This window comes from Monodelphis domestica, chromosome 1 (genome assembly GCF_027887165.1).
Source record: "Monodelphis domestica isolate mMonDom1 chromosome 1, mMonDom1.pri, whole genome shotgun sequence".
In the NCBI taxonomy this organism is placed as follows: Eukaryota; Metazoa; Chordata; class Mammalia; order Didelphimorphia; family Didelphidae; genus Monodelphis; species Monodelphis domestica.
The window spans coordinates 430,319,602-430,332,547 of NC_077227.1; the positions used below are offsets into that span (position 1 = coordinate 430,319,602).

The 12,946-nt window shown below is 36.0% G+C and overlaps 1 protein-coding gene across 2 annotated transcripts in view; it reads left to right on the forward strand.

Annotated features, from left to right (window-relative positions):
• GARNL3 (GTPase activating Rap/RanGAP domain like 3) overlaps positions 1–12,946 on the forward strand; it is a 221,895-nt gene that overhangs the window by 101,683 nt on the left and 107,266 nt on the right. For both annotated transcript variants that reach the window (XM_007474670.3, XM_007474671.3), the window contains exons 9-14: positions 12–87; positions 2,073–2,171; positions 3,906–4,009; positions 6,062–6,170; positions 8,321–8,366; positions 9,605–9,711. In XM_007474670.3, the coding sequence (XP_007474732.2) occupies positions 12–87; positions 2,073–2,171; positions 3,906–4,009; positions 6,062–6,170; positions 8,321–8,366; positions 9,605–9,711 (541 nt within the window). The remainder of the gene's footprint in view (positions 1–11; positions 88–2,072; positions 2,172–3,905; positions 4,010–6,061; positions 6,171–8,320; positions 8,367–9,604; positions 9,712–12,946) is intronic.

The following is a 12,946-nucleotide window of genomic DNA, read 5'->3' on the forward strand; positions in this document are numbered from 1 at the left end:
ATATTTTTAAGGGCTGTGTAAATTTCAAGTTTGGGATCCTTTATGCCAAAGATGGACAACTCACAGATGATGAAATGTTCAGTAATGGTGAGTCCAATGATCACTCTTACTTTCTAGGAATAAAATCAATCTTTGGTTCTGGTTAGCTAGTTTTAGCAACCCATTTTTTTTCAGTTTTAACAATTTTTTTCAAAGAAACAGTTATCAATAATGATATATTGTAAAGTTTATGATCCCAGTTTTTTAGCCCAAAGCTCTCCACCATTTCATAGGAGAAGAAAAACGTGCTGCTGTGTAACATGTACAGCACTGATGTAGATGTGCTTTGTGACTTCAGAAGATAAAGGAAATGGAGTAATGATAGACTTGCCCTTGCCCTTGTCAAAGTCAGTAATTTGCATGACAAAAATTTATCAAAAGGAAATTCGTGGATCTCTGCTGCTTCTACAAAAATTATTTTGTGTAATAGGCTGTAATCTTTCAATGGACCTGTGATCTCCTCACAGTGGGCACCCCCTCTACTGGTGCAGATTGCCATCTAGGCAGGCCCTCATCCTGGATAATTCTTGCCCACAACTTTCCCTAATTCCCTCATAGAGGATCTGCCTTATGTCCTGGAGATCTTTCTCTAGTATTTTTAATGTCATGGTACTTAAACTATCTAACTATTAATTACAGTGCTCTTGAAAACTAACCAACCTGCCCACCTTCCTTATCACAGATGTCCACTAAGAACATTGTGTACTATGAAATTCCTGTTCCATAACTGACCCACTTTCATTCACTTTAGACCTCTTCCCCTCATGCCTCTCCCATTCAACACTGACAGAGAAATAATTTCCCCAAATGACATTTGCCACTTTGTCTTCCTTCCTGAGCCAAGTTCCACCTACATCACAGCAATTCTGGAGAGGCAATCAGGTTACTCTTTGTCTTCACTGCCATTTCCACCCATCTTTCTTTCCCACACTCTATGAGCTTAAGCAAGGGTCAGCAAACTATATATAGCCTATGGCCAAATCCTGCCCTTGCCTGTTTTGTTTGGCCTTTGGGATAAAAATGATTTTCATAGTTTAAAATAAAATTTTGTTATATTTTAAAATGTTAAAAAAATCATTCTTATCTGGAGAAACAATACAAAAACAGACAGCATGTCACCCTTTTGCCAATCCGTGATCTAAAAAAGCTGACAGTCTTGCAGTGCTTCACCCCCAGCACTCCTTGTTCCACCACTATGCCTTTGCTGTGGTCATCATTATGACTGGATTTCTGTTCCTCCTCTCATCTCCCTCATTGTATCCCTTACAACCTTCAAAACTCAGTGGAAGCACCATCTTATACCTGAAGCCTTTCTGATTCCCCCAACAACTAATGCCCTCCTTCTCTAAATTATTTTGTAACTATTTTGTATTTATTCTGTGTGTATGTGTGTTGTGTCCCCCAAAAGAATGTAAGCAATTTCAATTGGATTCATTTTTGTCTTGGTATTCTTGGTGCCTAAAAATTACCTGTAAACTCATAAGCATGTGAATGTTGATTGATTGGATAGAACTTGTATTATAACAATATCTGTCAGCCATGTAATGTTTTGCTGAATTGGTTGGTCTCATTCTAGAATTTCTCTTAAGTATTCCTCTACCATGATGGAAGTTACAGTATGGTTTCCAACTTAGTTCAGCAAATTCATTTGCTTGCTTCCAATTCAGTGAATTCTTGTTGGGCAGAACACCGCTAGACACTGAAGGACATACAAAGTTAAGATCAGATGCAGTCCCTGCCCTTATGGATATCACATGCCAAAGATATAACGTATACATAGGTAACTGTGAAACTTAACTATAGGAGGCCCAAAATAAAGCACTATTTTAAGTTCCTCAGACAGTGGTCTTTCCCTGCAGGGAGGATGTCCAAGGAGAAAGAATGTGAATTTTACATTTTACTTATCAGTAGTACATATTGCCATGTACCCATTTTCAGGTTTCCCTTACAGAATGAAAACTGTGAATCAATATGTTCTCACTTGGCATCTGATTTGGATAACTTTCCTAATGCTTGATTTCCTCTTTCTCTAGAAACTGGCAGTGAAGCTTTTCAAAAATTAGTAAATCTTTTGGGTGACACAATTACACTAAAAGGCTGGACGGGATATCGAGGAGGTCTGGACACCAAAAGTAAGATTTCCAGTGGTTGTGGTCACATTTTTACATTTATAGACATCTCTCAAGAGATAATCCAGCCAGTATTTGGCCTTATAAATGTAGTGGCAGGAATGAGGCAGCACAAATGTGACTGGAAGAAAGTCATGAAGTATCCTGCACATCATGGCAATAGAAATACTAATTATATGTACATTGTGATATCGTTATGCTTTGTGTACACAAATCAGACCTCCCAGTATGTTTCAAATTATTGTACTAGTAATAATAATGATGATAATGATACTAATTTCCTACATTTTTATATAGTGCTTGCAATTTTTGAAGTATTTTCACTTCCTTTATGTCATTTGATCCTGACAATAATCTGATATAATTAAGTAGGCATAATTATATCCCTTTGATGGATGAGGAACTGACACACAACAAAGAGGTGAAGTGACTTTCTTGAAGCTTATAGGGAATCACCCAACGAGGGCTTCTTTCCATGCTTCATCATGTTAGAGAGATGACCCTGTATTCTTTTTTTTTTAATTTAAATTTATTTATTTGCACTATTAAAATTCCTAGGTAACTCCCTTACTCCCTCACCTCCCTCAAGTGTACAAGTGGAATGTAAACTCAGGCAGGCCCTTCTGGGCCATGCATAACCTTTAGTTCTGTCATCTAAGGGCTAAAGTTGGCTATCAAGGAAGGAATTTTTTTAAGAGGGTGGGGAGGTATCAGGGTGGGGGTGGGGAGCACAGGTTGGGGCACACACTGGGAAAGCAATTTGTGAAGACTGTTTACTAAGACCTGGAGGAGTTTAATTAGTCTACCTTAGTAGAGGAAGTATCCATACCAATGAAGTCATTGATCCATAATTATTATTATGGGATTATGGGGTTATTAAAATGGGATGAAGTCTGTACCCCTGGTTGTCAGGGACATAGTTCTATGTGCATTTATAATTAGCCCACTTGTTTATAAGCAAATGATTTCTAGGGCAGCTTTCTGCTTCTCTGCAACATCACACACTGTTTTTGTTGACAGTATAATCATCTTTGATCACCTTTCATCTGGCCAGGCTAACAGGAACTGAACAATGTAGCATTCTCTGTTTTTAACCAAATCACTAATCTCCACTCCCAGGGAAGATGGGAACCAGAGAGAATAGTGAGAGTAGCTTTTCCTTAGGCTGGTGCTTTTCTTTAGTCTCAGAGATGAAGTCACCCAGGTCTTCAGTGTGATGTGGAAATATACAAATGGAGAAAAGAGCAGAGCTGCCAGAAAAAAACACGTACCCAGAATGTTAGAAGCAGAAAGGACCTCAGATTCCTAGTGCCCCCTTCTCATTTTCTAAACAAGGCGACCAAAGGCCAGCAAGGCCAAGACTCAAACCCACTTCTCTGACTACAAGTCCAATGCTCTTCCCACCTCACCACACTGCTTGAATCACATATTTTATTTCTGAATTTCTAGGATACCAGACACACCCATAATCAAATGTAAGTACAAAATCAAATTCCCAAAACAAATATAACTTAGCTTTAAATTATTCCTTTGGGATTATCCATGCTAATCCCTCTCCCCTTTACTAATGTAGATAATCAAGTATTGTCTGTATAAATGTAGATATGTGATGTGTCCCAACACATCTGCACAGATGTCTAGCTATCCAATACTATTACCCTGGTCCACAAAATAGAAATTTTCTTCCTACAGACTCCATATATTGTGTTCAATAAATGTATCTTCATATTTTCACAGATGATACCACAGGACTATATTCTGTATATACCGTGTACCAAGGACATGAAATCATGTTTCATGTTTCCACCATGTTACCCTACTCTAAAGAGAATAGACAGCAAGTGAGTACAATATTATCATCATAATAAAAACATTTAAATAAAAAAATTACAGAATAATTTCAGTTTTACAAGGTATTTTTCTTATAGAAACCATGTGAGTTAGTACAATTGTTAGATTAATTTTACAGAGGAAGACAGAAGTGTTTAAGAAGTCAACTGTCTTGCAGACCTTGGCATTAAGAAACAGAGCCAGGACTCCAGAATAGCAATTCTGACTATACTGCTAGTGCTCATTCCATAAGGTTTTATCATCTCCCATAAATTATATTAAAATGAAAAAGGCATGTAACCTAAAAATAATAGTCATAAAAATAGTTAATATTTACATAGCACTTACTTTGGGCTCTTATCCTCATTTTACAACTTAGAAAACTGAGGCAAACAAGTTAAGTGACTTGGCCCTACATCACACAGCTGGTAAATGTCTAAGGCCAGATTTGAACTTAGGTCTTCTTGACTCCAGGCTTAATGCTCTCTCTTCTGCATCACCTAGCTACCCCATAAAGATGTGCTATTATGGTCTTTAAAGCCTTAATGTCCAGTATACATAGAGACTGCCCTCTTCTTAGCTGTTATCCTGAAACCTTATATCAAATAGTCTATGATCCAGAATTCACTTATTTATTTTCTTTTTTATCACTTTTTATTCCCAATTAGTTTTTCGTGTTTGTTTTCTGACAATTTACAATTCTAATTCTCTCCCTCCCTTCTTCCTCTCCCCTCCCAAGATGACAAGTAATCAGATATAGGTTATATATGCTATTCATATTGCAATTCATATTGACATCATCATCATGTCATGAAAGTCAGCAAGCCTTTATTAAATACTTATCAGATTCCAGGCACTAGTACTTGTATTAGTGATCCATAAATATTCACTTACAGATTCCTGAGCAATGACTCTTATTGACACCAAGTACTGCCAATGTTTTCCTACTTTAACAATAATAATTTACATAACAAAGTTTATAAAGAATCATCTTAACAAATTCTGGTACTTGAGATGATGGGATGTTAGACAGAGAGAAAATTTTTCTTTTGCCTCAAAGTGAATTTTAGTTATCTTTTTCTCATTGTTTCAATGACCAAACACACAATAATATCCAGGAAATAAAACCAATAGCCACAAATAGTGTCCTTCCAAGGAAGGAATTAGGATTTTCAATATTGAGTGTTACTGTGTGCTAAATAAAGCCATGTGCAGAGTGATCCCTCTCTCCCTGCCCTTGGGGATCTAACAATGTCATATCATATATAATACATGTGCAAATGCACTTGCCTGTGCTGTTAGCTTTTGAGGGAAAGATTTCATTTTCTCTAGGACATGTAGTTTTTCTATTTAACTTCTTGTTAGATTCCTTAAAAAAAAGATTTAAAGACTTGTCACTAATAAATGCCATGGGGGAAAGACAGGTAACTAGTAACCAGAGATCTGGGGAAAATTAGAGTCTTCATTCTGCATGTTTGAACAAAGGAAAATATATTCTGCATGGAGTTTTCGCTTAGTAATTTATATGTGGCACAATCTCAAACTAAGACGTATGTATACAAACACAGAGTTGGGAACTTCTTGAGAAAGGTTTCTTGTACAGCCATTCTTCAATTGTTGTGAGGCATTTAGATTTTTGTGTACAGTTGCTGAATAATTTTTTTTTCTGTCTGTGCATAATTATTACATGAAATTTGCTTTTTTGCTCCTTTTTTCTTAATGTGATTGGGTTAAGAGGAAGAGAAAATAAATTTCTGTTCATTTTTTTCAATAGGTTGAGGTACTACAAATATAGTGTTTTGTGAACATTCATTTGAGTTTATTATGTAATTAGCTCTTCTTAACTATTTCACTTTATTAGAAGAGACCTTTCATGAAGCAGGATAAATCTGTAAATGTAATGTGAAAATAAAAATAAAAACAAAAACATCACAGTAAAACTGAAAATGGAAAAAGGATTCCCATGAAAGTGGGATTAAAGAATTTTTCCTTTTTATGAACCTTATTTGAGTTGCAGTTTCCCCCCCTAAATCTACATAATATGTTATTATCCTTATTTACAGGTTGAAAGGAAGCGCCATATTGGAAATGATATCGTCACCATTGTGTTCCAGGAAGGAGAAGAATCTTCTCCAGCATTCAAGCCTTCTATGATTCGCTCTCATTTTACACGTATCCTATTTTCTTTTGTTCAGACATACTCTTTGGAGCACCAAATACAAAAGTTTCTTATGCTTCTTATACTTGTCTTCTTGTGTTTACCATTATGGTTAGTTAATTCTGACAACTGGTTGTATTATACATTTTCATTTATTCATTTGATCTATTTAAAGGCATAATTTCCATATTTTAAAAAGTTGAAAAGTTTATTTAGTCCCATTGTTTCACCTTCTTATATTTATGATATCTTTGCTCTGTAATGAGATAGGTTAGAAGATGGGATGCAGTCATCTGATTCCTATACCCTCAGACTTCAGAGACATACCACCATTTATTAAAATCATGATTGAAAGCAAGTGGTTACGTTTATTCATTTTCCTGTCAAGCTCCATTGGTCCAAGAAAAAGAAGGGCCAAGCAGCTGTCACAAAGTCAACTCACTTCTGGCATCTTAACCACCAGCAGTATAGGAGTTACATACTCAGAATATTGAGAGCTTTAGCTCAGGAGAGAGAAGAGATGAGAAAGGAGTGACTGCTGACCAACTCTTCTTCTAAAAGCCTCAATAATATTTTGTTTGCTCTAGCAAGGACAAAGTCTGTTCATCATGGAAAAGCCTCCTACTTACTAAGTGTCACTGCTTGAACCTATTTAAATACTGGTGTCAATCTCTAACTTCATCAAGATGAGTATTGCCTTCTCTGGTTAAAAATGCCAACCAATCCACACCTGTGTATTTCTTGTTCATCTCTCTATAAAAAGAACATCAGAACTACAAACAACCTTTTAACCCTTTTCTGGTTCAGTTGTCATGGTACATCAGCTTCCTGGCATACTATTGAATAGAGCACATTAAAAATGGGAGGAATTAAATCATCCAAGAAACATATGACTCTTTAGCTCTTCTGAACCCCCTTTTTTTCCAACCCCTACCTTCCACCTTAAAATGACAGAAGGGTGGTAAGGGCTAGGCAATGGGGGTTAAGTGACTTGCCCAGGGTCACACAGCTAGGAAATGTCTGAGGCCAGATTTGAACCCAGATCTCCTGTCTCTGGGCCTGGCTCTCAATCCATTGAGCTACCCAGCTGCCCCTTCTGAACATTTTTTTTACTGCTCTGCCACCGTCAGTGCAGAAGAAAGCTGCAGAATAAAGTTGTTTTGGACTATCAGTTTCATAGTCACCATAACCAAAAACCTTACAACTTGTAACCAGTCATCTAAGGATGAGTCTCTCTGGAATTTCTCAGACATATCTTCATAGAATAAAAATAGTTGATCATTGAGTAAAACCTTTCTAGCTTGGTAATAACACCTATCAGATCTTGGATGACACTGGCATGGCCTTGAAGGACTCCATCAAAATACGGTGTTTCTGGGAGAACTATTACAAGGCAAGAGATGGGGTAAAAAAGTTGGAGTGGGAGCAGTTATGGAGGAAAAGAATTTTTCTTAATTTCCTACTTGAAATGTGAGTAAATATGGGCATTGTAATGTGTTTAGAATATTATTATTCTTTGAGGGATCTCATCCCTTTCATAGCATTGTTTCCATTCATCTGAGCTGGGTTTGTTTGTTGTTTTTTTTATTTTGTTTCAGAGCCCAGTTTAAGCATCACTTTCCATTTGCTCCCCAAGCTTATTATGCCTCCACCCTAAAATTACTTTGTGTTTATTTTATCATTGTTTTACATATTTATATGCTTAAAGTTGGTTCCTCCAACATAAGCTTCTTGAGAACAAGAATAATTTCATTTTTGTCTTTGTATTATCTCCAGTTCCTGGTATACAATATTTGCTTAACAAATGCTTGTTGATTAATTTATTGTTCATTGATAATATGGCTTCTATCAAGAATCATCATTAAACTTTTTCTGACAGATTTAGAAGTATTGTAAATTCCTTCCTCATAGAATGGGCCTTATCAAAGCTGCTGTAGAGACTTAACAGTCTTGTTTCCCTGAACCACTACTTTCCTCCATCTGTTTGAAAATAAAATTGCTGTCACAGTTCAAGTATGTGAAGATTGAATTATATGAAGTGTTAGGCAGAAGAGTGGCTACTATCACCATATCCTGTTTTTCATCAGCAGTAATTTTTCTAAGTACAAACTGATCATTGATATCATTTAAAATCACTGATTAATTTCTTTAACAAACATGGCAGATATTTTTGCCTTAGTGAGGTATAATCAACAAAATGACAACTTCAGGTAAGTTTTAACTTTAACCTAATTGTTTTCTTTATTTCTTACATTTATACTTTTTTCTTACACTTATTCTTGAATTTGATATTGCCTTTAGTCAGATTCTTGCTATTAAAATGTCTTAAGCCATTGACTTAATTCCTACTACAATGATTGCATTTATTTGGAATAACCACCAAGTATAGTGACTTTTAATTGGAGCCATCATCTCTTTGGGAAAGGAAAGCCTATTGAAGGCAGTCCTTTACAGTCTCATTCTTTGGACACAAAGCAACTATGTTTCAAGAGATTGTTGCAGTTTAAAATGAGAACATTGACTTGGCTAGAGTTGGCTTTCTTTTCCATATGGTTTATCCTTGTTGTATTAGCCTTTCATTGTCACATTTTTAATTCTTTAAGGAGTTGAGATTTTGTCTGGGTGGTTTGGTGATTCTCTACTGATACAGACCATACCTGACTCCTCTTATGCCCTTAGTGGATAGTTGAATTAGTTGCTGTGGCCAAAGTAAATTATCACCTGATGATCAACCTCTTGGGAATTAATTTACCATATTTACCTCAACTAACCCTCAGATAATAGGCATGTGTTTGGATCTATACTTGAAGCCCTTCTACCTTAGTAGGCACTGTCCAGGGTTGAGTTTCATGCCACAACCTCCAGATATGAGATATCAGAGGAAAACATTATTAAAGCATTATTATAGTAAAGTAATAATATTTATTGAACACTTAAAAGCAATATAATTATAGGTATTCAATAAATGTTTGGTTGAATTGAATGGATAGAATCACTGAATGTAGAAAAAGATACTATCTATGCCCCAAAGTAACATGTCATTTGGAATAGGAAATAGAGGTGTGCTCCAGGCCCTCCAGAAGACCCAGAAGACATAATCATATAAATCACATTAAAAGGACATTGGACCAATTAGTGGTTTGAGACAGTAGTAGAAAACATGCTAAATGTCTTGGGCGCTGAAGACCTGGTTTGGAATCCTTGCTTCTATATTTACTATCTATATGACTTCTGACGAGTCACTTCTCTGCAAGACTGTTTCCTCCTCTGTAAAACAGGAATAATCATCCTTTCACTAGTTCACTCTCAGAGTTTAAGGAAAGCTATTCATAAACCTGAAAGTCCTATATGATATGAGTTGTTATTTTTAGCATAACAAATTCTGGTGTGTACAGTCAGTGCTTTAGAGAAAAGGGGCCCAATTAATTGTACAATGTTCTTTCCATAGGCTGAAAATATTTTCAGAAGAAAGTGTGCCCCTTTTTGGCCCGCCCTTGCCATCCCCACCTGTGTTTACAGATCACCAGGAATTCAGGGACTTTTTGCTAGTGAAATGTAAGTTTCTTTTTTGAGGTCCTTTTGGAAGTCTTATTTGGTCTAGGTCGCCATGTATTTTGCCATTTTATCTCATGAGACTTCACAAGGAAACTTCATCCCTCTTGTGCATCTCCATGCATCATATGAACTTTTAGTAAAGTAATTTTAATTTTCTGCTGCTGTTCTGTGGGTGTTTTGCTGACTTACTTCTCCCATTGTCCTATCCATGCAGAACATCTTGCCCTTTTACCTTTCCATTACCTCTTCTCTGCCCTTTGTTCATTAAGTCATGTATCTCTCTTTATACTTGGTCCTCAAATTTGTCCATCTCTGTGTTTTTACTTTGGTGTATCACTCTTTGTGGATATATTGAGGGCTTAGCAAGGGGACAGGGAGTAGAGAATGGTGTAAGAAGATTGTGACTGAGTTTGAGATTATGAGGAGTTCCTGATTAGAACCCGATCCAAAATCAACTAATGTGTATGATTATTTGTCAGTGGTGAACTGACTCAAATATAGATCTTATAAATTGTATTCTATATTTACTGGTATGTTTTCTCCTTCATGAATTTTGCTCAGCCTCCCCTTTATAAAGGTTAAACATGTGACTTCTTTCCCCTATAATTTCCTTCCTGATAGACTGCCTAATGTGGCATCTTGGTGTAAAAGATAGGAATGGCCCTGTTTATTAAAAGTAGAAGAAAAGGGGATTTAAAGAAATATTAAGATCAGAAGATTTAGATTTTGAAGGTACTTTAGAAATCATTCAGTTCAACCCCTTTATTTTATAGAGGGGGAAACTGGGGTCTAAAGAAGGTAAGAAACTCATTCAAGATCCTCAAGTTATATGAGCAGAATTAAGGTGATTAACTCAGGCTCTCTGCCTACAAAACTAATATTTTTTCCACTATTCCATCTTGCAAGCCCATTTGAGGATCTTCTTACCAAGCCTTTAAAACTTCTACTAATATTTTATTCTTTAAGTTTCAAAACTAGAAACTATTTTCCTGAATAATTTGAAATCATTCTCTTTCTCACCATTCCCTTATTTCATACCTATTCCTTCCCTAGTCAAGTTCTCATCACCTCTTTATCTTGAACTTCTGCAGTAGTTTCCTATTAGTCACCCAACACCCAGACTATCCTCACTGCCATCTGTCTTCAATAATTGAGCCAAATTAATATTCCCAAAGCAGAGGTTTGACTGTTGATCTCCTGCTCAAGAAGCTTCAGTGACTCCTTATTGTCTCATAATATAAAAATACAAACTCTTCTGTTTGTCATGTTAAGTTCTTTATATTGTTATTCTAGCCTCTTTTTCCAGGCCAATCACATATTATTCCCCCTTATATACTCTAAACTTCAACTAAAATGGCCTTGCTCTTCCTCTTATATGATTTTCCATATCCTTTCTCCATGCCTTTTGCACCCCAGTACCTGGAATTTTCTTATTCCTCACAATCTTTCTTCTGAGAAACCCCTTCCATCTAATTTATGTATTTCAGTACATGTTTTGACAAAAATTAAAGAAAACACTAGAATATTCAATATGGTCTATAAAGTATTATTAGGGGAGTTCATAATTTTGTTTTCTAGAAGTTTGCAGTTAACTGCATTGGCATCAATTTTCTGTCTATTGCTAAAACAAGCGATAGTTGTTCCAGGTTATTTTTCTCAGATCTGTTGCTTAAAGTGGAGATTACCCAATAGAAAGTAGTTGGTTTTTTTAAAAACTTGATTTTTATTAAAGTGACATTCATAATGTGTGATTTGCAGTAAACCTCTACCTATCCAACTAAGAGAATGAATCCTTTTGGGTGGCCGAATATACCAAAAAGCTGCACACTGCTGTCACATTTATCTTCTTACAATGCACCACTTTGTTCAGTCTCCCTTTCCATCCTATCTTCCATTATCATCTTGGTGACTTTAAGATCCACATTGATAATCTTTTCAACTTTATGGTTCCTCAACATCAGTTAATCCCAATAGCCTTGATTTCAGTAGACCACTTATATAATTGTACCATCAACTTCACCAATATTTGAAATTGCTCCACTCCTAAAATCTTCTGAAATCCCTTTCAAAGTATATACTATTTAGTTTTTCCAACTCTCCCACTCCTTCAATTGGATAAAATTGGGATCAATACTCATTATAACCTCTGTTTCTTCACTATTTCTTTATTTTCCTAGTCTAACACTCCAGTTTTTGTCTTTCTTACCTCATTACTCTGCCCAAACTGCATAGTTAACTATTTCAGTAATGTGTTCAACATATCCCTCCACTCTCTCACCCCCTTGGCTTCCTCCTGTTCCCATTATACTAGTTCCAAATCTTTCATTGTCCTCTCTTATTTTGCTGATATTCCTAAAATGCTGCTGGAGGTAGCCATGATTTCAACTGATCCAAATTCAAGTTACTTAACCCCTAGTAGCCCTTCCTTACTTTTTTGCAAACTTTTTATTTGTTTCTCAAAAACTCCCTAGTACATTTCCCCTAGTTTATGTGGTAATGATTTTCTCTAGTCATTGCCCCATCCCACTGGTGGCCTGCCCCTTACTTTTAGCAGATTACTTCACTTCTTACTTTACTGAAAAGATCAAAGCTACCTAATATAGGCACTTTTACACCTCTTCCCCACCTCAGCACTTCTCTCTCCTCACATGATCTTTTTCTCCACTCCTATTAAGCTTCTTGGCTTATATAGTATAGAGACTTTATCTTCATCCTTTTTTTAAACATTAAGATAGTCTTCTGTTTTCTCTCCTGTGACACTTCCAGTTTTCTTTATACTATCTCAGAGAGATGCTTCATAGAAATTCAGCAGTCACATCCATCAGTTCTTTCAGTGCCCTGGGATGTAGTCCATTCAGGCGTGGTATTTTGAATTGATTGAGGGAAACAAGTACTGTCTTACAGTCTCTATTTATATTTCATTTCAGTTTCCTAGTAACCACTTCCCCCTCCCTGCAATCCTTTCCAGTTTTAAAATCAATCTTGGTAAATAAAACAGAAGTAAAATAGACATTGAGTAGTTCTGCTTTCCTTAAATCATCTTCTATCATTATCTTATTCATTCTAAATAGCAATGTTATCCCTTATTTTATGTTCTCCTTACCTCACCAATTTTATTTTTAAAGCCTTCTATATTGTCACTGACATCCATAACTATGAACTGGAGATTATAATACCTACTCGGCTGAGCTTACAGGACCATTCTGAGGCTCAAATGAAATTATGATTCCAAAAA